General features: G+C 37.3%; 1 protein-coding gene across 1 annotated transcript in view; it reads right to left on the reverse strand.

Moving 5' to 3' along the window:
* Nucleotides 1-484: 484 nt before the first annotated feature.
* Nucleotides 485-26,196, reverse strand: part of LOC310714813 (dynein axonemal heavy chain 12-like) — a 28,559-nt gene continuing 2,847 nt past the window's right edge. The window contains exons 3-74 of the mRNA XM_083520737.1: nt 25,233-25,320; nt 25,094-25,120; nt 24,798-24,987; nt 24,462-24,534; nt 24,216-24,374; nt 23,441-23,636; nt 23,169-23,357; nt 22,608-22,758; nt 22,372-22,463; nt 22,114-22,292; nt 21,870-22,005; nt 21,655-21,780; nt 21,396-21,530; nt 21,118-21,311; nt 20,728-20,971; nt 20,418-20,603; nt 20,029-20,229; nt 19,655-19,849; nt 19,067-19,188; nt 18,669-18,951; nt 18,030-18,149; nt 17,786-17,942; nt 17,442-17,614; nt 17,130-17,282; nt 16,782-17,021; nt 16,425-16,670; nt 16,209-16,328; nt 16,012-16,121; nt 15,528-15,711; nt 15,317-15,457; nt 15,048-15,131; nt 14,565-14,753; nt 14,299-14,418; nt 13,978-14,166; nt 13,715-13,866; nt 13,334-13,472; nt 13,083-13,249; nt 12,746-13,001; nt 12,320-12,619; nt 12,059-12,237; nt 11,138-11,330; nt 10,885-11,046; nt 10,576-10,770; nt 10,321-10,454; nt 10,080-10,242; nt 9,863-9,943; nt 9,544-9,720; nt 9,300-9,431; nt 9,122-9,211; nt 8,888-9,028; nt 8,381-8,622; nt 8,139-8,286; nt 7,716-7,861; nt 7,394-7,608; nt 7,122-7,314; nt 5,006-5,198; nt 4,754-4,926; nt 4,503-4,643; nt 4,195-4,353; nt 3,932-4,076; nt 3,676-3,826; nt 3,336-3,589; nt 3,044-3,184; nt 2,812-2,949; nt 2,388-2,621; nt 2,081-2,269; nt 1,884-1,987; nt 1,582-1,786; nt 1,256-1,393; nt 1,048-1,139; nt 881-948; nt 485-768 (exon numbers count right to left, since the gene is read on the reverse strand). Coding sequence (XP_083376863.1) covers nt 575-768; nt 881-948; nt 1,048-1,139; nt 1,256-1,393; nt 1,582-1,786; nt 1,884-1,987; nt 2,081-2,269; nt 2,388-2,621; nt 2,812-2,949; nt 3,044-3,184; nt 3,336-3,589; nt 3,676-3,826; nt 3,932-4,076; nt 4,195-4,353; nt 4,503-4,643; nt 4,754-4,926; nt 5,006-5,198; nt 7,122-7,314; nt 7,394-7,608; nt 7,716-7,861; nt 8,139-8,286; nt 8,381-8,622; nt 8,888-9,028; nt 9,122-9,211; nt 9,300-9,431; nt 9,544-9,720; nt 9,863-9,943; nt 10,080-10,242; nt 10,321-10,454; nt 10,576-10,770; nt 10,885-11,046; nt 11,138-11,330; nt 12,059-12,237; nt 12,320-12,619; nt 12,746-13,001; nt 13,083-13,249; nt 13,334-13,472; nt 13,715-13,866; nt 13,978-14,166; nt 14,299-14,418; nt 14,565-14,753; nt 15,048-15,131; nt 15,317-15,457; nt 15,528-15,711; nt 16,012-16,121; nt 16,209-16,328; nt 16,425-16,670; nt 16,782-17,021; nt 17,130-17,282; nt 17,442-17,614; nt 17,786-17,942; nt 18,030-18,149; nt 18,669-18,951; nt 19,067-19,188; nt 19,655-19,849; nt 20,029-20,229; nt 20,418-20,603; nt 20,728-20,971; nt 21,118-21,311; nt 21,396-21,530; nt 21,655-21,780; nt 21,870-22,005; nt 22,114-22,292; nt 22,372-22,463; nt 22,608-22,758; nt 23,169-23,357; nt 23,441-23,636; nt 24,216-24,374; nt 24,462-24,534; nt 24,798-24,987; nt 25,094-25,120; nt 25,233-25,320 — 11,716 coding nt within the window. The 3' untranslated portion in view covers nt 485-574. The remainder of the gene's footprint in view (nt 769-880; nt 949-1,047; nt 1,140-1,255; nt 1,394-1,581; nt 1,787-1,883; nt 1,988-2,080; nt 2,270-2,387; nt 2,622-2,811; nt 2,950-3,043; nt 3,185-3,335; nt 3,590-3,675; nt 3,827-3,931; nt 4,077-4,194; nt 4,354-4,502; nt 4,644-4,753; nt 4,927-5,005; nt 5,199-7,121; nt 7,315-7,393; nt 7,609-7,715; nt 7,862-8,138; nt 8,287-8,380; nt 8,623-8,887; nt 9,029-9,121; nt 9,212-9,299; nt 9,432-9,543; nt 9,721-9,862; nt 9,944-10,079; nt 10,243-10,320; nt 10,455-10,575; nt 10,771-10,884; nt 11,047-11,137; nt 11,331-12,058; nt 12,238-12,319; nt 12,620-12,745; nt 13,002-13,082; nt 13,250-13,333; nt 13,473-13,714; nt 13,867-13,977; nt 14,167-14,298; nt 14,419-14,564; nt 14,754-15,047; nt 15,132-15,316; nt 15,458-15,527; nt 15,712-16,011; nt 16,122-16,208; nt 16,329-16,424; nt 16,671-16,781; nt 17,022-17,129; nt 17,283-17,441; nt 17,615-17,785; nt 17,943-18,029; nt 18,150-18,668; nt 18,952-19,066; nt 19,189-19,654; nt 19,850-20,028; nt 20,230-20,417; nt 20,604-20,727; nt 20,972-21,117; nt 21,312-21,395; nt 21,531-21,654; nt 21,781-21,869; nt 22,006-22,113; nt 22,293-22,371; nt 22,464-22,607; nt 22,759-23,168; nt 23,358-23,440; nt 23,637-24,215; nt 24,375-24,461; nt 24,535-24,797; nt 24,988-25,093; nt 25,121-25,232; nt 25,321-26,196) is intronic.

The following is a 26,196-nucleotide window of genomic DNA, read 5'->3' on the forward strand; positions in this document are numbered from 1 at the left end:
AAGCAAAAAGCCTTTATACAATGAATTCAAACATATGAGGTATAACCATTACTGCCAAGCAATTGACTCTCAAACTCTGTGTGCCTAAATTGTTTATTACTAACAGTTTGAAACACATTAATGCCAGGCAGCAACATTCAGGTCATGCAGCACGCCACTGATCTTGTACACTTTTCCCGGAAGAACATGTTTTTACATATACAGATTCAGATGCAAATGTTTTACGTTTCGACAACGGACACTGCTGTATTGTGTTGCACTTATAACCTCAGAGCATTTCAGGCTCATGGCAGACACACACCTATTTATATCCTGACAGTTAAATATATGCAATCATGAGACTAGTCCACCCAACCCCTTTCTGACATGGACCACACAATTCAACTAACATACTGCGGTATAGCATATCAAGGCTGGCAACAGGAAAGCCATTGTAAACCATAGTGCAAGGATTTAAATATGTTTTAAGCACAAAAGATTTAGCTTCAGTAGAAACACTCATTTATTACATGCAGGAAATCATTTAACAGTAAGTCGACTTATTTAAATAAATTCAAGGTCAAAGTGTATGTCATTAATCGTCAAGCTGGCAAAGCATAGCTACACCTCTCTTAATCCAGTGCTGTGGCCGCTGGCCCGTAGGCAGAGTCATAGAGATGACATAGTTAGTGGAGTGACCTGTGGTGGATAAAGTTCCTTTACGCTCACTGGTCTTGTAGAGAGGACAGATATACATGTTCTGAGCTTCCGGCATAACCCGCTTATCCGCTGGAATATGAAAATCAAAACACAGTCAATAAAATCAAGAATTTTCATGGCAAAATGTTGGCTAATGATATTTAAGCTATTTTTTTTTTAGAATATTTTGATGTTTACTCACTTGGCTTTATCCATATAATAGGGAGTGAGTCAAATAGGATTTTGGGGTACTGTTCAGCTAAAACACCACTGCATGTAAAGAAAATGTGGAGATTCTCAAAATAGGTTCAATTAAAATGTAGAATACATTGCAGATATACAGTATGGGTTGTTTTCAAATAAACAAACCTTTCTCTATCCCAGCGAGCTCCATCCAAGAAAAGGCCGTGAGTGTAGACTCCATCTTCAGGGGAGGTGGCTGAGGTATCAAACGGCATAACCTGGGTAAAGTAATCAGTGGTAGATCAAGAACAACTAGAATGTTTTGTTTACATGATATTAAAAACTCTCTGCTAGCAGAGTATAGAAGCATATAAAGTATTTTGTCACAGAATACCTCATAGTCAAATACAAGGAGGTCAATGGGGATGGAGTATTTTCTGGCATAATTTTGCATGGCTCCTGTCAGGAAAGCTTGCGTAAAGAAGAAACCAGACAGCCAGAAAACACAGGGCTTGTTTGTGTCATACCAGTCCTAAAAGAATGCACAAAAAGCCCTTTAATTACTAGAGACAATAACACAGTGATAACATTATATAACTATTTTGATAGACCATCTAAACGTTTTGTATCACATGACTATATTTGTTGCATTTAAGTTACGCATAAGTTATACATTTAGAAAACTTTACTTATATGAGCTGTACTATCTTCTTTTCTCACCTGCAAAAACTTAAGCCTAGCAAGAAAGTCGGTCATGTAGCTGCCCAGGGGCTTCAGACTGGGGTAGGAGCGCTTTGCCCACTTCTCTGGCACTTTTCCTACAAGCAAGCTGTTTGCTATTTCCTCCAGCTCAGCATCCATTATGACAAGCCCCTTAATGGCCTTTAACAGATTCTGGAGGCTCTCAGAAATTGTTTTGCACAAACTGAAGAAGAAAAGGACGTACAATATTATTTACATAAAAAATCAAATGGGCAAAATCAAAAAAGCAAATGAATCCTAGACAGTTTTAAAGGACTTACTTATTATATCGTTCCATTTCCTGTACAAGCACTGTGTTCATGCTCTCTTCATACTGCACTGGGAATTTGTCAAGAGCAGCCTCGATATTAAAGTTTTCTGGTAGCTAGATATTTGACAACAAAATACTTCATTACAATGCACTGTTTTACATAAGACATACTTATTACATAATAGAAATCATAGTATGGGTGATTACTTTAGACAGAATGTCACTCGCAATATCCAGCAGGCTGTTGTCACTTGCAGAACTTCCGCCTCCCTTTGAGCCACCTCCCTGAGTCAGGATGAGGGAGTCAAACAGGAGTTTAGTCTGTTGCAGATCTTTAGAGATGTCCACATTTTCATGCATACCAAACACCTCTGGATGCTGGGTGGATGGCAAAATCTGCAAGTATTCAAAGAATTTAACTTTACATATTATTTTACTTAACATATCTCTTCTGGTTTAAAAAATATTGTATATGTTGATCTGTGCATATAGTGTTATCAATCATTTTCCTTACCTTAATAAACTCCACATAGTCTTCATAATTGGACTTTGGAGGTGCATAGTATTTTCCACTAGGAGAGAACTTGTAGCGGGGGTTCTTGATGATGTCGTTATTGTAGAAGTCAGCCAGAATGGTCAGGAGGAGGCGGCGGTCCCAGTCATCTGTCACGCGCCCACCATAGTTACACTCGCCAGTCAGATATGTAATGGCTTCAAAAGGAACTTCCTCATATTGATTCACAAAGAGCTGCAGAAAAGAAATACAGGATCAAGCACAAATGTTCGTTTTGCTGCAATCTATATTATGCGCAGCTAATTTGGGGAATGAGAATTTTACAAAACTACTCACAAAGCCAGCTATGACAGTTTCAATATAAATAATTTATTTATATACAGTATATACTAATATATTTATTGATGTATGAAAGAGTCTTTACCTGCAACTGCCTGATGCTGATACGCAAATCTGATTCATTAAATCCATATGGAATGTTCCAACCGAGTGGTCCAAATTTCTTTCTTTCCTGGACAAGGGCATGGAAGAAACAAACTCCATACAGAAGCTTTTCCCAAACCTGTGAAAACAAAGGGGATTTGTCTTTGTCATGACTTTGTGTGTAAAAAAAAAATAAAAATAAAAATTAATGAACACAAAGTGTCTACACTCACAGCTTCTTTGTCCGGACATGCTGAGAAGAACTCAGGTTCTGAGATAGGGTCTGATAGGTAGGACTGTAGCAGATTCAACCTAAGACCTGTGGGAGGCTCATTTGTCATCTTCACTCCATTCTGCAGGATGGTCACTGGGAACTGTTACAGCAAACATGCCAGATGGAATTTTTGGGGGGGAGAATGCAATATAAATTATTAGACAAATAATGGGGACACAAACACAGATGTATCTTTCTTTATATACAGAATATGTACAATCTTTTAGCAGAATACTAAAATATATAAACACCATGGGTGAAGGGTAGCTGGTGAGCCAGAGGCGAAAGTCCAGGTGGCATGTGTCTGGGTTGAAGTCTTCACAGATCTTCTCAAGTGTGGACATCCAAGATACAGCCAGGTGGCAGTTTTGTAGACACACCCATGTGCCTTCGTTCATAGCAGACTGAATCATATTTACTGCTATAGGACCCTGACCCTGTCCAAGAGAAATTGACTTGAACTTTGTACCACCCATATTCTTGTCATTTGCAAACTTCAGTAAACCTGTGAAGGAAAAGAGGATTTAACAGTCAGTAAGTGAGATATGACCAGGACAATAGTTCTTTTTTACAGTAACGGACAATACTTACTGGCCATAGGGTCTGCTCCTGGTGAGAGCACAAACACCAGTGGAATCGTAGAATTGGAATCATTGTAGCTTCTACTCAGATCAAAAGGCGGTGGTTCAACAAACATTTTACCCAGTTTTTCAGCCACATAGCTAGTAATGGCTGGTTCAATCTGTTAGTAATTGTAAAAAAAAAATTTATATATTTATAAATAACTAATATTTAAGTATAATTAAATATAATGTATGAGTGAATATACAGTAAGTGAAAATCTCACTTTATCCGGCCTGAGGCAGCGGTAGATGATTATTTTCTGAAAGTCATTAAGTTTGTCACACCATGGGCTCGGTAACGGAGTGTTAAAAGGCTCCTTACTCTCATAAATAGGCCGTAAGCTTTCGGGTGACTTCATAACACTCTCCCTATACATTCATGGGAAAGACATGCAAAACATGAAATTAACAATAAAACTTTTATAACTTAGATATATTTTGAAGCACGTTAAGCTTACAAAAGAATTTATAAATAAAAAATACAGACCGAAGGCCCTGCAGGCCAGGCAGCTCACTGGCTCGACAGATCTCATCCCAGCTCTTTTCTTGGAGCCAGCTGGGATCAGGATTGGGCACATTATTCTGCAGACCAACTCCACCTGTGAGCAGGAACATGAACTCTGAGTACTTAACCTCCTTCTTGGCCCTGATTAAAACAGAGAGACAATTATAACCACAGTTTAAAAGAGAAGTCATGTTGTTTCATTATTCTAAAAGCATCAATCAATTTCATTATAATTATTATTAATTCATAAAAAAAAACACGGTTTACTCAAAGTTGATACCATGACGTACAAGAGCAGATTGCAGCACAGAAGGAAGGAGAAGAGAAGTTTGTCCTTTTCAAAGATAGAGCGACACACATTGCAGTAAAGGTTGTAGGTAAAGTGGTCAGTCAGGTATCTCAGTCTCTTTTCTAGAATCTTTGACTTGTTACTAAAACATACAGTGCAAACTAATTAGCATGTGCCATATAGATAGAAAAAATACTTTTAAAACCTGTAAAGTGCTCAAATAAATAAGTTCATAAAAATATATTTAGCTACCTGTCCTGGATGGAGTTAATATATAGGTTGACAAACCAACTAAGTGAGTATTGATACATAGGGTCAATGTTGGCCAGGTCAGCAATGCTGAAAAATAGGATGGATGAGTGCTTGGCAATAGCTCTGTAGCCTTCCCTTGACTCTGCTATTTTAATTTCAGTCTTCTCTGCGATCTGAAAGGTCACAAAGTTGAAATCAGTCACTGTCACAACACTGCAACATCTTTAAAACCACTGTTTCTCAGCACCAGACCTGCTGTTTCACGGAGATATCATCAGACATTATCTTTGCGGAGTCTAGGATCTGAATAGCACTCTCGTCCTCCAGTATATTCCCCTCTGAGGACTGTAAAGTCTCCAGGATTTTGTCCTCAATCTCCTTCAGCTGCTTCTTATTGGCAGCAGATTGAAGAATGAGTGCATTTCTCTCCTCTTCCAACTCTGGCCTATGAAACAAATGTTAAGTATACACAATAATATTCAAGAATGTTGAGAAGACAGGCTGTAAAAGCATACTAAGATCAACCTCTTAAAATAAACTTTTCACTATTGAATGGACATATATACAGTATATATATATATATACACATACATACACACACACACACACACACACACACACACACACACACACTGGCGATCAAAATTAGAGAACAATTTATAAACAATTGAACAATTCAGAAATAATGTTATCTTCACTGCTCAACAGTTGAGGGAGTTTTTGTCCTGTCTATACCATGCTACCAGAACACCTTTTCCACAAAATAACTAAGGCATTTAAAAAAAAAAAATTATTTTCCAGAAAATACACTGATCAAAATTAGGGAACACTTTCAGATACCTCTCAGTTATTGGTGTTAATCTAGTACCTGGTGCTAATTTCCTTGATTATCTGTCAACCCCTATTTAACTGGCAGCCTAACTTCCAGTTTCACTAACTCTGCAAGATGGTGGGCCGTTCTAAAGTGACTGAAAGCCTCCAGCAGCAGGTTGTCCTGATGAAGGCCAAAGGGATGACCCTATAAGCCATAGGAAGACAAGAAGGTTGGACGTCCAAGGAAGACAAATACAAGAGAGGACAGGATACTGCGGAGGATCTCAATGGGCAATCGTTTCCACACTGCAGCTGGAATTGCTCACCAGTTCACCGCTGAACAAGGTAAGGATCTGTCTCGTCATACAGTGTCTCAACGTTTAAGAGCATTTGGACTGAAAGCCCCCTCTGCAGTGACCAAAGCTCTCACTAGCAGAAAGAATCAAAAGGCTAGACTAAGATTTGCTGAGGAGCATGTTGTTTGGACAGAGGAGAACTGGTCCAAAGTTTACTTTAGTGAGGAAAGCAAGTATAATTTATTTGGGTCCGATGGGAAACATTATGTTCGGCGACAAACTGGAGAAAGACTAAACCCAAAGTGTGTAAAGAAGTCAGTAAAAAGTGGAGGAGGAAGTGTCATGGTTTGGGGCATGTTTTTTGCAGCTCTTATACAACTACATGGCAGAGTAAATGCAAATGTTTATCAGAACCTTCTTCAACAACATAGGGTTCCTTCCCTGCATTCATTACCCAATCAGCCGGCAGTGTTCATGCAGGACAACGCTCCATGTCACACAGCAAAACGGGTAAAGCAGTTCCTTGAAACTGAAAACATTGAAATAATGAAATGGCCTGCCCAGAGTCCTGATCTCAACCCAATAGAGAACCTCTGGAAAATCCTTGGCGACAAAGTTATGGCCAAGAAACCCACTACAGTCACCGAACTGTGGAGGAGACTGGAAGAAGAGTGGACCAAAATCACACCAGAGCAGTGTGAGAGACTAGTGCTGTCCTGTGGCCGCAGATGTGCTGAAGTCATTTAGAGCAGAGGCCTGTACACTTCCTACTAATTGCTGACTGTTGTAACCTTCAGAAAATTTTGTTGTAATCTTTTTCCATGCTACAGTCATTGTTGTTCTCTAATTTTGATCAGTGTGTTTTCTGGAAAATAATGTTTTTTTTGGAAATGCCTTAGTTATTTTGTGGAAAAGGTGTTCTGGTAGCATGGTATAGACAGGACAAAAACTGTTAAGCAGTGAAGATGACATTATTTCTGAATTGTTCAATTGTTTATAAATTGTTCTCTAATTTTGATCGCCAGTGTGTGTGTGTGTGTGTGTGTGTGTATATATATATATATATATATATATATATATATATATATATATATATATATATATATATATATATTTACATAAAAATATATATATTTGGGTTTTTTTCTTTTTTTTAAGGCTCATTGCCTTATATACTATATGTAGGCAAACTGAATTAGTAGCTTTTTCTCTCACTTATATAAATCCTCTGATATTTCTGTGTTTGTGAATTTCATCACCTCTCTTTCGCCACCACAATGCCAAGCAGCTGGTCCTCCAGACCCTCTGGAGTGATCATGAAGTTGAGCAGGGACACTTTGGTAGCTAGCTCAGGCAGGTAATGAGGGTTTCTGAGCTTAGTAGTGATATAAAAGCGGAAGTCCCTGGAGTACTCAATCACATTTTCCCCCAGCCTAATGCAGTCTATACCTCCTAAATTTAGACAATAGAACAATGTTTTCTAATTTTCAATTGTATGAATTTAAATCAATAAATTAATGACACCACTTACCTTGTTTAAATATCTGTTTAAGCAGTAAGGGCTCTATTGAGGGATCCAGTTCTTCTCCAACATTCTCTAACAGCAGTGGAGTTCCAAACTGTATGCAGTTCTCCAGAGTCCTCATATAGTCCGCATCAGTAAGTTTTATCACATTAAGATTGTTCTCTCTCTCTGAGTTTTTCACCCATTTGTTGGCCTGACCCTGTGGGTCAATCATCAAAGGCCTGCAAAAAATATTTCAATATGCATTGACACCAAAACATCATCGGCAGATCCTAAAAAGAGAATATTTAAATGTTTTGCTTTGTGTACAATGTTTGTGTAGAAGTACCATCTTCTGGAGTTGCTCACTATGACTCCATTGTCGATTGAAAAGCTGTCAGTGGGTAGGCCTGAGATGTTCCAGGCCCTGATCTTGATAGGATCCCCAAGGGTTTTACTCAGAGAGAAGTCATCTGAGGATGGGATCTTCTTGGACTGAAACAAGCATATTCATTACTGCAGCTGTTTTCATAGGATGGTTACACACCTTATTTGAACTGGACAATCAAGCAACTCAGAATGAGAACTGTCCGACTGGATAATAATGCAAAGATGTTGTTTATTTTTTTCAACATATTTAGTAATGTAAAATTTGAAAGGTAAAGGAAACCACACTGGACAGATATTTAAAAATAAAATGTTGGGGTTATTAACCTGATGGTGCTAGTTAAAACATAGTGTCATAGTTGCATTTTGTCAGTGGGTTTAGTACCTTACAAAGCGTAGTCCAATCTTTAGTGCATTCTTGGCGGAAGCCAGCAGTGAAGGCTCCGAGGTAAGCAATTACACCAGCAGATATCAGCACGTCCCCTGTCAAATTATCATATGTGTTCTGAAGGTCATCTGCAGCTTTAGACCACCTAAATAACACAAACACATCTGTTAATATCCAGAATGGAATTTCAAATGAAATGTTAAGTCTCTAATTACATTTTTCGCAAATATTATACCGACCTAGTCTTTTCTCCTCCTAAGCCCCCGATGAGCTTTTCAGCTCTCTCCAGTTTACGGGCACAAAGGTCCACCTGGAATTCCAGTTGAGCTTTCTCTTCAGTTTTCTCTTCCAGTGTCTTCTGCAGGGAGGCTAAGCGGTCCTCCACTTCTTTCAGTTCTGCTCTCTTTTGATTCAGCAGGGCCATAGTGTCAGCCAGTGACTGCTCTGCCAAAGCCAGATTAGCCTTCTTTGGAGCCACTACCTATAATTACATTAATTACAACATTACCTTCAGTTTTCTTCAGGACTAAGCATCTTACTACAAAAAACATTTAACTGATAAATTAACTGGGAAGAAAGTAAACGAATGAAAAAAAAAACCCAATAAGTAAAAGCAATTTATTAGATTAAAAGCAAATACTTTTAACTAAGAATAAAGCCAGATGAACCTAAACGCATCAGTTAGCACTAAAAGAGAGCAGTAAAGATCAAATATGTAATAAATGGAATGATTCACAAACACACACCTTTGCCACTCTGTCATAAACCTCCATAGCAGTGATCCATTTACACAGCCCCTCAGCTGCAGAAGAAGCCTTGGCCACTTTGGTGGGGTCAAAATCAGGGTTGGTCATATACTCACTGCGAATTTTGAGCATGACTTGTACCTGTCACAAAGTGTTATTTAATTTGTATACAGTATATACAGTATACGACCAAAGAGTAATGGTCATGGTCATACCAGCCTTACATATACTTACAGGAATATTGTCCTTATCATATTCTTTCAGGTCCCTGAGGAAATTCATGTCACCCAGCAGTTTCTTGCTAGGACCCCAGTAGTCTTCTACCTGTAGATAAGGATGATGATATGTGGTTAACAAAGTAAATCAACAGGTTATCAATTTAAAACCAGATTTGCTGAATCGATTTGTTCACCTTCTTTCCTGTTCCAGAAGGGTCAGCGATTTTATCAGGCTTGATATCCTTCATTACACACACTCCTGCCATCACAAGCTTCACTCCAGATGGAGGGTTTTTCATAGACTTAACAATTGTAATGTCAGAGGGCTAGAAGCAAAAAATAATAATTATGAGTAAATAATAACAATCTTCATAATTTTCTGTATTGTAATTTAAAGCAGGTTTTTGGCGAATCTCAGGAGGACACAGATTTTGATACCTTCAGAGTATTTAGAGCAGAGAGTGCGGCCTCCAGAGCAGGGATGGCCTCTGCAAGGTCACTCTCACACTCGGTTTTTAGGGCCTGTGCTTCATTTGCTTTTTGAGTAGCCGCCTCCTCATCCACACGCACAATTTTACTCTTAGCCTCCACTTCCACAGACTCCACCTCAATCACCTGTAACACAAAAATATTATAATGTGATTTTATTGAAAATCAACAAATATGCATATTTAATCAGCATATTAAGTATCCTCTTAGAGACACTGAGAAGATGTCTTGGCGTATCCTATATTTTAGCTTTCTCTTATATTTTCACCTTCATTATATTCATGTTCTCTATCTTGGCCTGTTCTAGTTTGGGCTGAAGATCCACAAGCTCCTGCTTCATTTCCCCCACCTAATGAAATGCAAATAATCAGTAACTTTCTTTATTAAAAAAAACTATAACCTAGGTTTGTAAAAAAAAAAAAAAAAAAGTGTTGTAAATATAAAAAGCATGAAATGCATAAGTCAGAAAACACAATTGAATATACCTGGGACTCAGCAAAAGCCAGTTTGTCCAATCCATTAGTATACCTCCTTTTTGCATCCATTACAGTGTCCCGTTTCTGTGTAAGAAGCAGCCTAAATGCAGCTATGAGCTCCAAGTAGGAAGTGGGAGTCACATAATTATGACGACCAAGCTCAGACAGAAACCTGGAAATATCAAAAAATTATTAAATGTGTATTAAATTCATGTAAAAATTGACACATGGTATGCTCGGTTTTACATACCTTTTGGACAGCTCAGTAGCAGAAGTATGGAACGTTTTGCAGATTAACATAACTTCTAACCGTTCATGCTCACTCATCTCTATTGTCTCTAAAAACTTGGTAGCGACTCGCTCCAGTGCTTCTTCTGGCCATGGCTATTAGGAATAAATGTTAAAAGGAGTACAAGTATATCCAAAATATATAGGATTTCCACCTGTACAATGATGTATTCACTGTATTTATTTTTTTGCAACCACTACAGCTAAATTTTCTTACCTGGAACCAGTTGATTGTGCAGCAGTTGATTAGAGATGGGAATTGCCTCAGACGGTTTCTAAAGGAATCTCCAATAGGGCTGAATGCCACCACTATGTGCAAGTTCTCTTTGCAGCGGTTAACAAAGTAGGCAAACAAAGCCAGAGGGCTAAACTCTACATTCCTATTTCGACCTTGGGCTATGGGCCGCACTGCCTGAGATACACATGAAAGGGAGAAGGAATACATCACACTGTGTAATATCACACAAATTCGAAAATAGAAAATGACAGGCTTGAAACATCAATACTTATTATTGTTATACATTACCTCTATAATCTCTGGCTTTTCATCCACAGCAAATATGTTTGGAACCTCGCCTGTGTTTAACAGACTGTCCACATCTTCTAAAAAGGCCTCCTCTTTTATCTGAGCATCTGTAAGTAGGAACACTGTCTTCTGTCCCTTCACACCAGCATTTTTCACCAATACCTGATGATAAGACAAAGATTTTAATTATTGGTGCACAAAATATTTTTGTCGATTTACATTTATGTCTTACATGACATTAATCACATATTACCTTAAGGTCATCTCGCCACTCATTCATTCCATAGTTCTTAGAAATTTCAGGCTGGAAGAAGGTCATGCCAGCCATTGAGGTGGCCAGCTTAGTGATGGACTGACGGCCACTTCCACCAACTCCCACCAGCAGAGCATTTCCTCCAGGCTGCTTAAGCACACGACTGATTCTGGACAAGTGCTCTAGGACATAGCTGCCACAAAACAATACAGCTGTTTATGCCTTTTCAGTCTAATTTATATTTAGTGTAATTTATCATTTATATTTTAGTAACAACTGCACATCCACTACTGAATGAGAAAAATATTGAGTAGAGTTTTTAGTTCTATTGCCTGTACTGAGAATAAAACTAAAAACTCTACTCAATATTTTTCTCATTCAGTAGTGGATTTTAAAAAAAATAATAATAAAAAAATGTTTTGATTACAGTGGGCCCCTGGAACTCGCAAGGGGTTACGTTCTAAGATGAGTTCATAAAATCCGCGAATTCCAATTGTTCCTTAGTGAATTCTTCTAGACATTATGTCACTTTAATGCAATAATGTGTTTTTGAATATTTTATGAAATTTGTTAGTAAAAACATAATTTAAAATGTTATTCCTATAGTTCCTGAACATTCGGCCCCACTGCGGATTTCCGTGAATTTTAAGATAATCCGCAACTTGCTGCTTGTTAGGTTCCAGAGTGGAACCCGCAAATTTTCCGAGCTGCGGGTTCCACTCTGGAACCTAACAAGCAGCAAGTTGCGGATTATCTTAAAATTATCAGGGGTTGACTGTACTTCCAGGTTCTTAGTTTTTTTTTAGAAAAAGAAATATATAACATGTAGCTCTGCCATCCCCCATCCCAATGTTTTGTGTGCATACTTTTCTAAATATTGTTCTTATTGCTTTTAATCATATTTGATTAAAAAGTAGTTACCGGAAAATGACCAGGTTCATATGGTTTTTGTGTGTCTGGTTGTATTCTGCCAGACAGGACTCCACCACCTCACTGAAGATCTCCAAGTTGGGAACCTCTGCATATAATCTGTCACTGGGATCCACATCAGGAGTCATATAGTCTCCAAATAACAAGCTCCTCATGTCCTCTTCACACAACTAGGGTGCATATATAACACATTGCCAGTTAATATTTTTAAATTAAGATAACCTTCTTCCAAATCACCTACTTTGTACTTACAGCTTTTTTGTCCGATCTGAGGTGCTCAAAGACTGTGTCAAAGTTTTCTTTAAAATGTTCTTTTACTATTTCCTTCATTAGTTTGTAGAGCCAGGCTTGGTCCCCGTCATCCACCAATCGATCGTAAAAGACTCGAAACACCTCGTGAACAAAGAGGCGAATCAAGGTGTGCTTGCTCTCCAGGGATTCCTTCTTTAGCAGCAGACAGCCCTGCACTACACGTGAAAAATCCCTCAGGTTGAATGTGTAATGAGATTTTGCTGGGGTGGGAAGGAGGTTTTGCATTGCTTTTTTATAAACCTGTTTATGTCACAGAAACAAAACACAGAGTGCTATTATGTTACAATAATTGATGGGGCATTCTCACTCTAAACTAAGATTGCAAACAAACTGAATCTCAAATGATGATACAGTTTTTTGATTTACCTCCAAGGTAGCAGAAACAATCTGGTTGCCTATGATGAGGCAGTCAGATGGGAAACCATTGTTACGGAAGCAAAATGCAACCACACTGGAAAATATTCGTAACATGGTATCATCACTAAAGGCATTGATACTGCAAATGTTAAAGTGGCGCAGAAAACGAGAGGTCACTGCATTCCTTCCACCACCAGGTGGACCCATAGCTGCGATTAGTTGCAGATCAACCAAACTGATATTGGAGGTGTCTTTTAGGTCATACCTGAAAGATCAACACACTTTTAACATACTAAAACTTTCTTTTAGAAAAGAATCATATACAAATAGATAATCCTAAACATACCAGTTCCCATGGTCAAAATACTGACGAAGCAGCTCAATTGGAGGCTGTGCACCAAACACTTCCATTGCTGGCATGTTCATATCATCCACAAAAATAATGCATTTCTTTCCCATCGGAGGGCCAAATACCCCTTTTCTCCTCTTATCCAGTCTGGACATAATTATGTTCTAAAAAGGAGGAAAAAAACTAACAAACATGGCTGGAGATCTGGTAAGATTGGCATATTTTAAACAATTTATCCTCGCAGTTACCTGAGTCTGGTTAGCAGTAGTGCGAGCTGAAAAGTTAACAAAGAATGGAAGGTAGTGCTCTTTGTCTAGGTTGTTCATCAGTTTTTCCTTCACATAGACAGACTTTCCAGTGCCAGTGGGTCCAACAAACAGAAGAGGCCTACATATAATCACAGAAATGTCAGATTTTAAGTATTTTATTCATTGTAATCATAAACACAATTTAGCTTTATATGTGAAATGTATGTGAAAATTGCATACAGCATGCAATATATAAAAAATCTATACTATCAAAATATGAGTCAAAAAAAGTTATTATTTAATCAGTTATTAATACGATATAAAAATAAGCTCTACATATTCAAAAAATGCTCATTTTTAAGACTAGAACTACCCACTTACATTCCATAATTAATACAGCGGTCCATTAGGTACGTGTAGCGCACAGTGTCAATTGTAGGGACAATGATGTCTTGCACTTTGGTGTTCTTGTCCCCTAATGTGACATTCTTTATTGATTCATTCCAATGAATCCAATGGCCTTTCCCTTTGAACTGGAAATTTGAACAAAAAAGGTCATGAGTTAGGGTCATGCACCTTTTTTCAAATAGCCATTGAGCTGTCTTAGTGTAATAACAAAGTAATTCAGTAATTTCATTACACACCTCATAATAATAGTCGTAAACAAGACCCTTTTCATCAAAAGGGCATTCCCATTTTGAAACAGCAGCAGGGATGGGGTGCTTCTCTGATTGTCCTATTAAGATTTCCCTCAGAAACTTGTCAAACCTTTCACGACTGTCACCATCACAGCTTCCACCAACAGACCAGACCAAAGAAAAAGCAAAGGCAGCCTGTGTAAACAATTTATGAGGACATAATAAATCAATATATATGTGGTGATGTGAAGATAATCCACTATAATGTCAGATAAAATTGTAAAAGTAAGATTTTGCCATTTTCACAAGTTACAAATGAATACATGCCATGATCCATGTACGAATATTCTTGTTTCCAGGTTCTTCGTTTACAGGTTCCGTAAGAAGCATTACAAAAAGTCGTGTAAGGGACACTACTGTATTGCTGTTACTGGTGGAGACTACCTCCTAAATCAGAAACAGATGATCAGGGCTTATTAAATGAGCAATCATTTGGCAATACATTTTCTAAACAATGTGATAACAGAGTGAAATACAATGTTAATTAACACCACTTAATTCAGTTCAGTGAAGTTTAACAAAGATACACATACCTTACAGTTTTTCCTTAACATACTATGTGCTGGAGGGATCAGCCAATTAAATAGCTCCAGCAGCAATGTGGAATACTCCTCAGTCTGAAGAGGCTGAGGTAGTGTTTTTAACCAGGATGACACCAGAGGGGACCATCCCAGCTGAGAGGGTTCCATGTAGATCATTCCACAACGGCTTACTGTGGCTGGCTAAAACAGAAAGTCAATACCGCTCCTAACTAATGTAACAGACACAGTAAGAACATCCTATTCATGTCTGTTACCACATTATATGTGTAAAGCTGCTTTGAGACAATGTTCATTGTTAAAATTGCTATACAAATAAAAATGTATTGAATTGAATTAACAGTATACCTCAACCTGGTCAGATAATCCTCAAAAGATTTCATTAATCACCCTTTACAATTAAGATTAATTTTGCATAGTATATAAGACAATACATATTAAATAATAGTGAAGAAATCAATAATCTATTTATCTTACTGAGGCCTGTGATAGATCCATCGCTTCGAAAATCAGACTCATTTGATTAGACATCTGGATAATTTCTCCACTCATGAGACACAACTGCAAGACAAATATTAATTTGTCATCTGATGATACACTTTGTAATGATTAAACAATGTATCAAGGTTTTGTGGAATATGGAACTATGGAATATTGGATATTTTATATAAAATATCTACACCATTAAACACACACACGCACATATCTTTATATTAAAAGAAATTTATTTTAGATCCAAAGCTTACCTTTTTGTTGTCATCCAGCACAGTATTCATGCTCTCAATCCACAGTGTGTCAATTGGCCCATCAAACACCACCCACTTCCTGTCTGGGGTCTCTGCTGAGGCAAACTCTCGAAACGCATTTGCCACAATTCCATCTGTCCACTAAAAAAGAAATGCTGTTTATACAAGACACGCTTTAGAGTTATAACTTATTTGGCAGAATGATACCTACCTCATGAGACACTGGGTCAAACTGACCAAAAAGCTGGCCCATTGTAATGGATTTAGGGTTGACAGTAATATATTGGACTCTCTCCTCTTCATTGTAACCCCTCTTATTCATAAGTGTAAGTGTGTCTGCTAAAACATGGAGCACTTTGGTTTTGCCAGCAAAAGGTTCACCAACAAGCATGAACCTAAAATAAATGCAGAGTACTGTCATCGTATACAGTATTGTCATAATTTAGTGATTTTGACATTTTGCACCACTATTTGCTTTCATCCTTCTGTATTAAGTGATAGTGTTACAGCATGGTTGGCGTTAATGTACTTGATAAATAGTACAAATTGCTTGAATGCATCTATTGGGCCTAAAAAGCAATTATGCATTTGCTCATTAAATCCTGGTTATAGATCCTCGCACAGATACAGCTAAAAGCTAAACTTGGGTAAATCTAGATTGAGCATATTAGCTGCTTTGTGAAAGATACACCTACCCATGGCGTACAACCATCATCTCATAAGTCTGGATAATTTTATCCAGGAAAATTTTCACAGGCTGAACATTGTGGTTTATACAGCTTTCATGAGCACAATCAAGAAGAAGCTGAAACATAAAGGAATAATTACAAAAATGTTAGACATGAAGAACATTCTAATCTGAACAAATATTATTAAACCACTAAATACTCACACGATAGTCGGCCACGGGCAGAGAAATTCCAGGGAAGAGATCACTGGTAATTCCATTAAAGAGAGGGATATCATGGGAGAGAAATTTGGGCTCATTCACATCCTTGATAGACCGTAGAAGCTAACCAGAAAAATACAGAACCTCAGTCATGACCCAAGTATAAGAGTTTAATGAATTAAATATATATATATATATATATATATATATTATCCTTACAAGAATATCTTCATTTTCATTTGGAAATTTGAGTTTGAGGTTCCCTGCTGCCACCAGTACAGCTTTCACAGCTCTCATTCCATAATCGTAGTGGAACTGGGAGGACAACTGCTCAGAGCACAACCTGTATGTCATTACTATCTTTACTGAGAGTGGTTTGGCATTTAAGAAGCCATAAGAATACAGGGAGATCTCTGCAATCAGAGCGTAGTTAGGTACCATCATTGCCACTGTTCTAAACAAAACCTAAAAAACACAAAGGAGAGCTATATTAGCATTTATTAGTACACAAAAAATAATAGTAATTCAGAAAACTCAATTAACCAATCATAAAAAGAAAGCCAGCAAGGTTCTTACTTTGAGATTATCAGGAAGCTCTGACCTTCCTGCATATCCAGGGTTCATAGTGATGGCTACAAAGCAATTGGGATTGAGACGAAGCTCTGTACCCTCAAAATCAAAAACCTCCAGCCCTGCCTCAATGGCTCTCTGAATGCACAAGATTTGCTGTGCCACCACAGAAAGCACCTCCAGCTCAATACGGTTAAACTCATCAAAGCATGCCCATGCCCCTGAGGATGCCAATCCCTTAAAGAACTGCAACGTGTAACAGAAACAAGTCAAATCAAAGAAGATAAAGCTACATTAGTCAAGTAATGTTCCCTTCTATAGATCCTGTCATTATTTCTCGGGCACTCTATTTACCTTCCCCATGGCTAAGTAGTCAAGTCCATCAGAGCAGTTGAACACTACGCACTGGACAGCAAGGGCTTTGGCTAAGTCTTTAGTGGTCTCTGTCTTTCCTGTTCCTGCAGGACCTTCTGGAGCACCACCTAAATTCAGGTAAAATGCTCCAATCTGCAAGAGAGACATTAAACTTAGATGAATGAAATGTTGATTTCACATGTTTTGCCAGGAGTTTTTAAACTGTGTTTATTTTTCCCTTCAACAAAATGATTATGATCTATGATTAACAAGATGATAATTAGAGTGATTGGTGCCAGTGTTCAGGTTTACCAAAGTTCGGTAGCATCGGTCTGTTAAAGGTGTGATGACAAGACGAGGCGAGTTTCCCAAGTACTCATAAGCATACTTGACATCACAGTTTATGATGCAGACGCGAACATTTTCATTTGTCCAGTAGTAACGTAGCTGCGCTAACCACTGAAAGTCTGTCTCACAAGAAACACCTACGAGAAACAAATAAAACAAAAAAGAATTAAAAAGAATGGCACAGTAATTACAAATAACATTTTATTATTTTAGCCTATATGTAAAACCATAAATAGAAAATATTTAACAAAACACTGTACAGTTAAGTAAATATAAAAATCATCTATTTATGAATTAAAATAAACAACCTTTCTGAATCATTTCCATTACAACATCACGGGCATGCACATCTATAGTGACCAGTGCTCCTAAAGTAGTACGAGTCTGTTTGGGCAGTTTTCCCCTGACTAGCTCCACAATGTCATTCAATTGGTTCTGTAGCTGATCATAATAGGTTTTCAGACCCTGCCAACGAAAACAAAACACACTATTTTAACATTTGTGCTTCAAAAATACTCATGCTGTGGTAATTGCTGTTTGTGATTTCCTTACATTATTTCCACTCTTGATAGCTTCATGTACTTCTAGAGTCCAGTATATTTGAGAGGTACAGAGCACCACCTGGCCAGGCCAATCACAAACCCACTGACTCCTCTTGGACTCTGGGTAAGCCTGTGGTGCAATATTAAAAGGTTAAAAGCTAGTACAAATATCAACAGTACTTTAGAAAACTGCAAAAAACAAATGCACAAAAAGAGATACAGTCTCCTCCAAAAGTATTGGAACAGCAGGAGGGTTTTTTTTTTTTGTGTGGGGTTCATTAGTCCACCCTCCAGTCACACCCGACATATACACCACTAGATGCACATCACTGAGTAGCAGTAAGAGGCGGAAAGTCAGATTTGAATTCTCAAAGACATAGATTTCTGAAGCCCAAATAAAAAAAATGTGCTTATGATCCATCACATACAGGCTCATTGTATGGAGACACAAGCATGATGGAGGTAGTGTTATGGTTTGCATGGCTGCTTCAGTAACAGGCTTATTAAATTTTACTGATGATGTTCCGAGGAGACTGTATAAATGTATATTTGTTACTAAATATTTGTTGCTAAAAAGATTTGATAACAATAGAGACTTTGTCTTGAGTATGAAAGTAATAAAAAAATACATTTGTATTAAATATCTTACCAGCCTTGCTTTGTCAATTACATCCCTAACACTACGCAGCATGAGATCCTCCACCTGTACAAGCCACTTCTCCACCGCTCCCCGTGCCTCTGAAGTGGAGATAAGCTGAATCAGGCCCACTCGCTCACCCTCACTACTATACATGGCCTGGATGTCTAAGTTGGGCAGAAAATCCAGTTTGGCGATGCCCTCAAAGCACTTCTTCAGATGAGGCTGTACACGAAGTGGGTCCTTGGTTTCAGAGAGGATCTCCAACATTTCGTCATTTGACAGGAAGAAAAAACTGACGGATTGAAGAAGAATTAAAAAGAAAGTTAAATTTAGGGATAAATTTAAATGTAAAACAATTTATATAGCTTGAAACACAGGCTTTATACAAATATAATAAAGCCTTCTACCGTGGAAAGAATAATCTTTTCTTCTCAAGATAAGCATTTAGTCCCTTCATAATTTTGTCCAGAAGGTTATTTGAGTCCCGAAGCTTCTCAAGTAAGCCAGGTAGTGACGTTGCTGGTAAAACCTGCAACACACAAGATCACTGTGCTCAAGTTTAAAAAGGCTTTAAAAGTACAGTAATCCACCGCTTTACCATGGTTCGAATCTCGTGCCCCCACTGGTTTATCACGGAATTGCATTTGCCACATAATTTGCCACTAATTTGCTTCGATGATTTTTCCTGGCCTCCGGTGGATAGCACGATAGACCAAAAAACTTATAGGGAATTGTTTTTTGTTTTTATGGAGTCTTATGTTGAAATAATGACATTTAAAAAAAAAAATGTGTTATTAGTTATAAAATAAAGTAAAATGTTAATACAGTACTGTATACATAAAATAGCATTTTTGGGGTGGCATCTGTTTATCTGTTTATGTTTTATCTGTTTTTAGTTTTTTTGGAACGTAACCACTACGATAAACGGGGGATTACTGGATGTGGGAAAAAAAACAGGTTGATGTTATTTTGGAGTGATACCATGTAATAATGACCTTTGAGTCTTTTACACAATGCTTCATAACTTCCTTCCAGTGTTTATCCACCGTCTGGAATAGGCGTCCCTCTTCAGGCATCTGTTGCATGATATCCTGTGAGCTGAAAATGGGCTCCAAGTAGAGCCACTGGGCCTGTACCTTCAGCCACTCATCTATGGTGTCCTGGATATGGATCAAACATTCCTCCCAGGCCTAGGCAGCAACAGTGATCAACAATTTTATTTATAGAGCATAAAATCAAGATAGACACAATGCAGAAAAGCAAAAATTTTGATAATTGTAATTGTCAAACACCTTGCCCCAACAAATAATTCATTGATAATTTCCTAATATAAAAATGTGCATTCGCAGTATAAACAGGACCAAATTACCTTGATCTCTGCCTCAAAGGGCTTGATAAATGGGGAACTCCTCATGGTCTGGGTTTTCACTATCTGATCATCCAACATGGTCTGGATTTCATCCACCGCAGCAAGGATAGACACACCAGACTCCCTATAAGGATTATGATGAAAAGATGTAGCATCCCAAACCTCCTTCATATTCAGCATGGCCCTCTCCAAAGAGAATTCCTGAATATAAAAAGAATGACTGTATCAGTAATTTGTCTTAAAATATATTTTAAAATAATTTAATCATTTATTTTAAAGTTTATCTGAGATACTTGGCTTCATTTTTAGGGAATTTTGTAAAAATATTTCATTAAACATTTTATATGGCAATGCCAGATTATAGAATTGTTATAATTTGAATATTTTACTTTGCTGGCAGCAGCACTGATGGTCTCAAGCTGCTCCATGTAAGAGGTGAGGTTCTGTTTTAGAACTTTACGCAGTGTGGTGCCTGAGTTGGGCATCATGTCAGAATTCACAATCTTTGACATCTGTTCCCAGTGTCTAGCTCTCATTCCAGGATTACACAGTATGGACACGGTTGGGATGTGCTCCTGTGAACAGAAAATTATAAAAACATTTTAAAAATCACCCCATGCTAGCGAAATAAATATTAACAAGTTCTTTGAAACGGAAATAAACGTATATAAAATACAGAAATGTGTTATTTGTATGCACCTTAAATTCTTTTATTTGCTCAATGACTTTGCTGCAGACTACAGCACTAGGACTCTCCTGTTTTTCCTCATCTTCTTCTTCAGGCTCTGTCTTTACAGCTGCCTCTTTACTCGCTTTTTCCTGCTCAGCCTTCTTCTGTTTCTGCTGGAAAAACTTTAGACTCTTGTACATTTCTTGGAAAAACTCACCCACCTCTGCCTCAATGCTTTCACCATTCAAATCTAAAAATGAACCATCCATCCATCTAAACATGATCAAAGATAAAAGAAAAGACACACATTGCATTAAGTTAGACAAAGAAATTCAGTCCATAACAATGTCAGAGTCAAAACACTGCATCTTCTCAATAAAAGGACTGAAGTAAAACAATACACTGATGATTGATCAAACCTCTTCTCAGTACGCTGCCATTTTAGTACAAGTCCAAACATCTTTTGATATGGCTCACTGCTCTCCTTTATCATATCCACTGCTGGATAAACAGTTAGGTCCCAGTTGTACAGAGACTCTTCTTTGTTGATGAAGACAATTGACTCCTCGGCTTCCTGAAGCTTTTTCTGCAGTGTTTTTACATCTGTCACATACTGAACAAATAAAAGAGGGGGGTATCATCATTTAAGGGAACTCTTCTTATAATTAGCATCTTTTTTTTGGTATGTTGTTTTTACCTGCTGCATCATTTCCAGCTTTGAACATTCTTCAAACTCCTCAGTCCTTCTGGCAAGTTTCTCCAGCTCCAGGTTCAGTTTCTCTCTTTTGCTATGCAGCTCCTGCTGTCCTTTCTGCTTGGCTTGTTCTAACACCTGTACCACAAAACCAAAACAACTATGAGTGGGACAGAATCACATAGCTTTCAATACTTTCATTTGTCATAGATTACATCTAGATGTGGCCAAATGTGAATCATTAGTGACAGGCAAACATTACCTCAGTGCTGAGCTCAAAAGTTTTAATAATTTTTTGAGGCCAGAGCAGTACTGTTGAATGAATTTCCAGGTCTTCTGCACCAAATATGTGTACATCCAGTAGGAAATTTAATCTACGATGCACATCCTAGACAAAATATTGATTATTCCTGTTATTATTTTTGGGGTCATTAATAAAAGTTCGGAGTTGTTAAAAATAAAATGTTAAGTACTCACCATTATCCTACTGTGGAGCTCTTCAATTCCCTTGCTCTTTGCATGAGCAACATACGCAATCATCTCTATCATGTATTCTGTTGTAGTTGGAGTGCTTATAGACCTGTCCCGAATGGTCTCAAAATCTTTACAGATTCTTAAAAAAAAAGACAATTATGATAATATTTCTGCAAATTTCCGATACAAAAATTGATTAATTAAATTAAGGAGGAAATACAAAGAAAAAAAGTCTAAATAGTCTTACTGAAGACATTGTTCACGGTGTGTGCTGATCAGTCGCCCCTCAAGGATTTGAGCAAAAGTCTGTGCTTTCTTTGATAGCCCCTGTTTGAAATCCTCACAGTCTAAGCGGATCATGTCAAAATGAGCCACAGAGGGGAGGCTGGAAACCTCTTTGGACAGTGCACGAAACACTTTCACTTGCTAAGATAAAAGAGCACAGTCAGATGCACTGCAACACATTAACGTACTGTAATTGGCTCTGCGTTAAATGTTCACTTACCTCAGTATACTCTTCAAAACTGTGCTCTTCCTCCAAATAATTCTTTACCAGATTTTGTGCACTCCCATTCATTAGCCAATCATATTTGTCAACTACAGAAAAAAAAAGAAAAAAACATTTTGGGGTAAATGAACAAGCAGGTCATCATGAACCATTGTGGTAATTCACAGAAGATAATGCAGGTTTTTAAATATTTGATATTAAGATTAAGATAAAAATATATGCAAGAAGCTCACAAAATTGCTGAAATTGTTTCATGGGTGCCTCTAGGTTTTTGCAAAGAGCATTCCTCAACGTAGTCTGTGCCCATGTGACAATATGGTCTGCCAGTTTAGCATCAACCACTGAAGAACTGGCCTCATCAAACCAGGATTGAGTCTCGACTTTCTGTGGAATAGTAAGATGTTTAAATACCATGATTCTTAGTGAATATGAAAATGAATATTTTATGAAAAGATGCAAGGTCATATTTGTCTAATGGAAACTTTAGCAAACTAGTATATATTTTTTGTGGTTACAATTATAAGATTATATTCTTACAGTACAAAAAAAGGGTGACATAAACTAGAAATTAACTTAATTCTAGAAGAATCCAAACTAATTAAATTTTAAAACAACTGCATTGATTAAAATAAGGATTATGAAAAAAAGGAATTATACACTTTTGTGACATTTATTTGCATTGAACAATATAAGTTTGTTTTTTTATGAAAAATTTTATTTAACTCACTTTTGTAAATACACTGTAAAAAATAATGTAAAGTAGGTACAGTTAAATAAACATAACCTTTGCATACCTGCATAGTATTGATAATTGAGTTTAGAATATCTAACACAGCCTTCTCCAGATCCTGAAAGCTGGGATAGAAGTCCATCTTTTCGTTCTCAAAGGTCAAGTTCATCTTGAAGAGAGGAAGCTTTTGCTTGTTGGGTGGCTCAAACAGACTGACAAATGCCTTTGCATTTCTCTCAATCAGAGACTTCAGCTACAAAAAAATGACACCGTTATATTTCATTCAGGTTTGATCAGTACTAAGATATCAACAGTTTGTAGTCTTCCTTGACTCACCTGGTTGGAGAGAAGTGTTGAAACACAGTTATAAAAGGCAACCAGTTTTTCTTCACTGATTTGTTCCACCGTGCCCTTCCTGGTGAGCAAGTTAACAACCTTTCGGTACCAGCTGTTCATGAGCTTCTTCTCGGCCTCCTCACACTCCACAGACACTTTGTTCTTTAGGTGCTCACAGTCCACAGGCCCTGTGGACCTTCATATCACAAACACAGTTGAAAAGTTAACAAAAATCTTAAATGGACCAGAAGAATTTTCCAATAAATCTTAACAAAACTTTTAGAAAGAAAAGTCAGTTTAACATTAGCATTTTTTAAATGTTATGTCTGTAATACAAAAGAAGAAATGCACTGTTTGCTGACAGGTGAATTGCTACATATAAATGTTTTTAAACACATACATTTTAAAATAATAAAGAGGCAATACAGATTACTTTACCATAAGCCCAATAGCTGAACATTATGTATGTAAAGAACCAAATATAGTTTGTAAGTTTTATGCTTCACCAAAAAATAAAACAGCTTTTATTGCAAACCTAGATTTTTTTTGGATATTTTTGATAGAATGGATATGAATGTTATGATTTTAATAAACATTAAATATTACAAGCAGGCTGCATATCAGTGCTTTTAATCAAAGCATCAACATTGCTGTTTTACAGTTTCAAGATTCACTTTAACTGTGACCTTTATAAAGCAGTACCTACTACTAATCAACTAATACTAATAATACAAAAAAATGTGAAAATGTGAGCTGTTAACAGAAAAAGCAGTACCTGCAATCTGAGAGATCAACCAGAAGCAGCTGAGAAAATGTTATGTAACAGGTTTCCAAAAGTAATTTCATTACTGGGTGTACGATGTGCAAATTCTCAATGATCTTCTTCCTATTTCTGGTAAACCGGATATGCAACGGCATGCTGAAATCAAGAATTCTAAAAGTGGAAACAATTCTAATCAGTGATATAAATCTGAAAGAATCCATATTTATGTCTTTGTGGGGGATGCATTATTAGACTCACTTTGGTGCAGGTGGACTTTCTAAAGGAACATCTTTATCATTCTTTATCTCTGGCTTCAGAAGGATGCTGTCAACTAAAGAAAAATATATAATTTACACAAAGTAACCTATTTTATTCAACTATTTAATTATAAGGCTAGTTTTTTAAATGTTCGTTAAATCAAACAGAAGAATTTAGGCCCAAGTTGACATTATTTGAAGATCTATCATTTTTATATATTAGGGTTTGGATTGAACTTCATTAAAGTGATCCGGGAAAAAAACCAATAATTATTAATACTTAATAATAAATGTAACTTTTTAAATTGTTTTCTGTAGTATTTGTTATACATTTTACCTGTGAACTTGGACATGGTGCTAAAGAAGTTCTCACTGACTTCCTTGCTTAATTCCTCCAACAACTCCATTCTTCCAGGAGCTAGAAGAAGCTGACTTGGTATAAGGCTCAATATGTTGTCCATCCAATTCTGCTGAATGGGTTTAAGTGGCCTACTTTCCACACACTGCCTTAAGAACATGTAGTTCACCTACAGATATGTAGCATGGAAATAGGTTGCCAGGGTGAAAAAAGTCGTAAGCGCTTAGCTGAAAGTGTACTGTGTACTTTATTAAAAAATAATAAAATGTACATACACGCTGTTTCCTTGCTTTGCTCATCATCTGCAAAAAAATTTATTGTGTTAGTAAGTTAATAAACTGTTAATAAAAGGTCAAGAATTCAAGAAGTAACAATAATATATAATATATATGTAATTGAAGAAAAATTTTATACCGTTGGGGGAAACTCAGGTTCACAGCATGAAGAATCCTTTGGGGTTGTGTCCTTGGCCTTTTTACACGCTTGTACTGCATTCTCAACCCTGAAAAGATAAGTGAGAATTACAAAAAAGTTAGGAAAATGCAAAATGTAAATAAAAATAAAATGCAATGATTTACTAATGTCAAACACATTTTATTCACAATAGAATATAGAAATGCTCTACATCAGGCAAGAATGAGACGAGATAACTCTCCCAAAACTCCAGCAACTGATTTCCTCGGTTCCCAAGTCACATTTTATTATGTTTATTATGTTACAGCCTTAATCCAAAACGGATTATATTCATATATTTTCTCAAAATTCAACAAACAATACCCCATAATAACAACATGAAAGAAGAGTGTTTGAAATCTTGCGAATTTATTACAATTAAAAAATAAAACAAATCACATGTACATAAGAATTCACAATCTCTGCTTAGTACTTTGTTGAAGCACCTTCGGCACCAATTAGGGCCTTAAGTCTTTTTGAGTATGATGCTACAAGCGTGGCACACATATTTTTGGGTAGTTTTTCCACGTTCCTCTTTGTAGAACCTCTCAGGCTCCACCAGGTTTGATGGGGAGCATCGGTACGCAGCCATTTTCGGATTTCTCCAAAAATACTCAATCGGGTTCAAGTCTGGGCACAGAGATGTCCCGTAGTCACTCCTTTGATATCTTGGCTGTGTGCTTAGGTTCCTTGTCCTGTTGGAAAATTAACTGTCACCTCATTCTGAGGTCCGGAGCGTTCTGGAGCAAGATTTCATCAAGGATGTCTCTGTACATTGCTGGATTCATCTGTCCCTCGATCCTGACTAGTCTCCCAGTTACTGCTTCTGAAAAACATCCCCACATCATGATGCTGCCACCACCATGCTTCACTGTAGGGATGATATTGGCCAGGTGATGAGCAGTGCCTGGTTTCCTCCAAACAT

The sequence above is a fragment of the Silurus aristotelis genome (assembly GCF_946808225.1).
Source record: "Silurus aristotelis genome assembly, chromosome: 19".
Lineage (NCBI taxonomy): Eukaryota > Metazoa > Chordata > Actinopteri > Siluriformes > Siluridae > Silurus > Silurus aristotelis.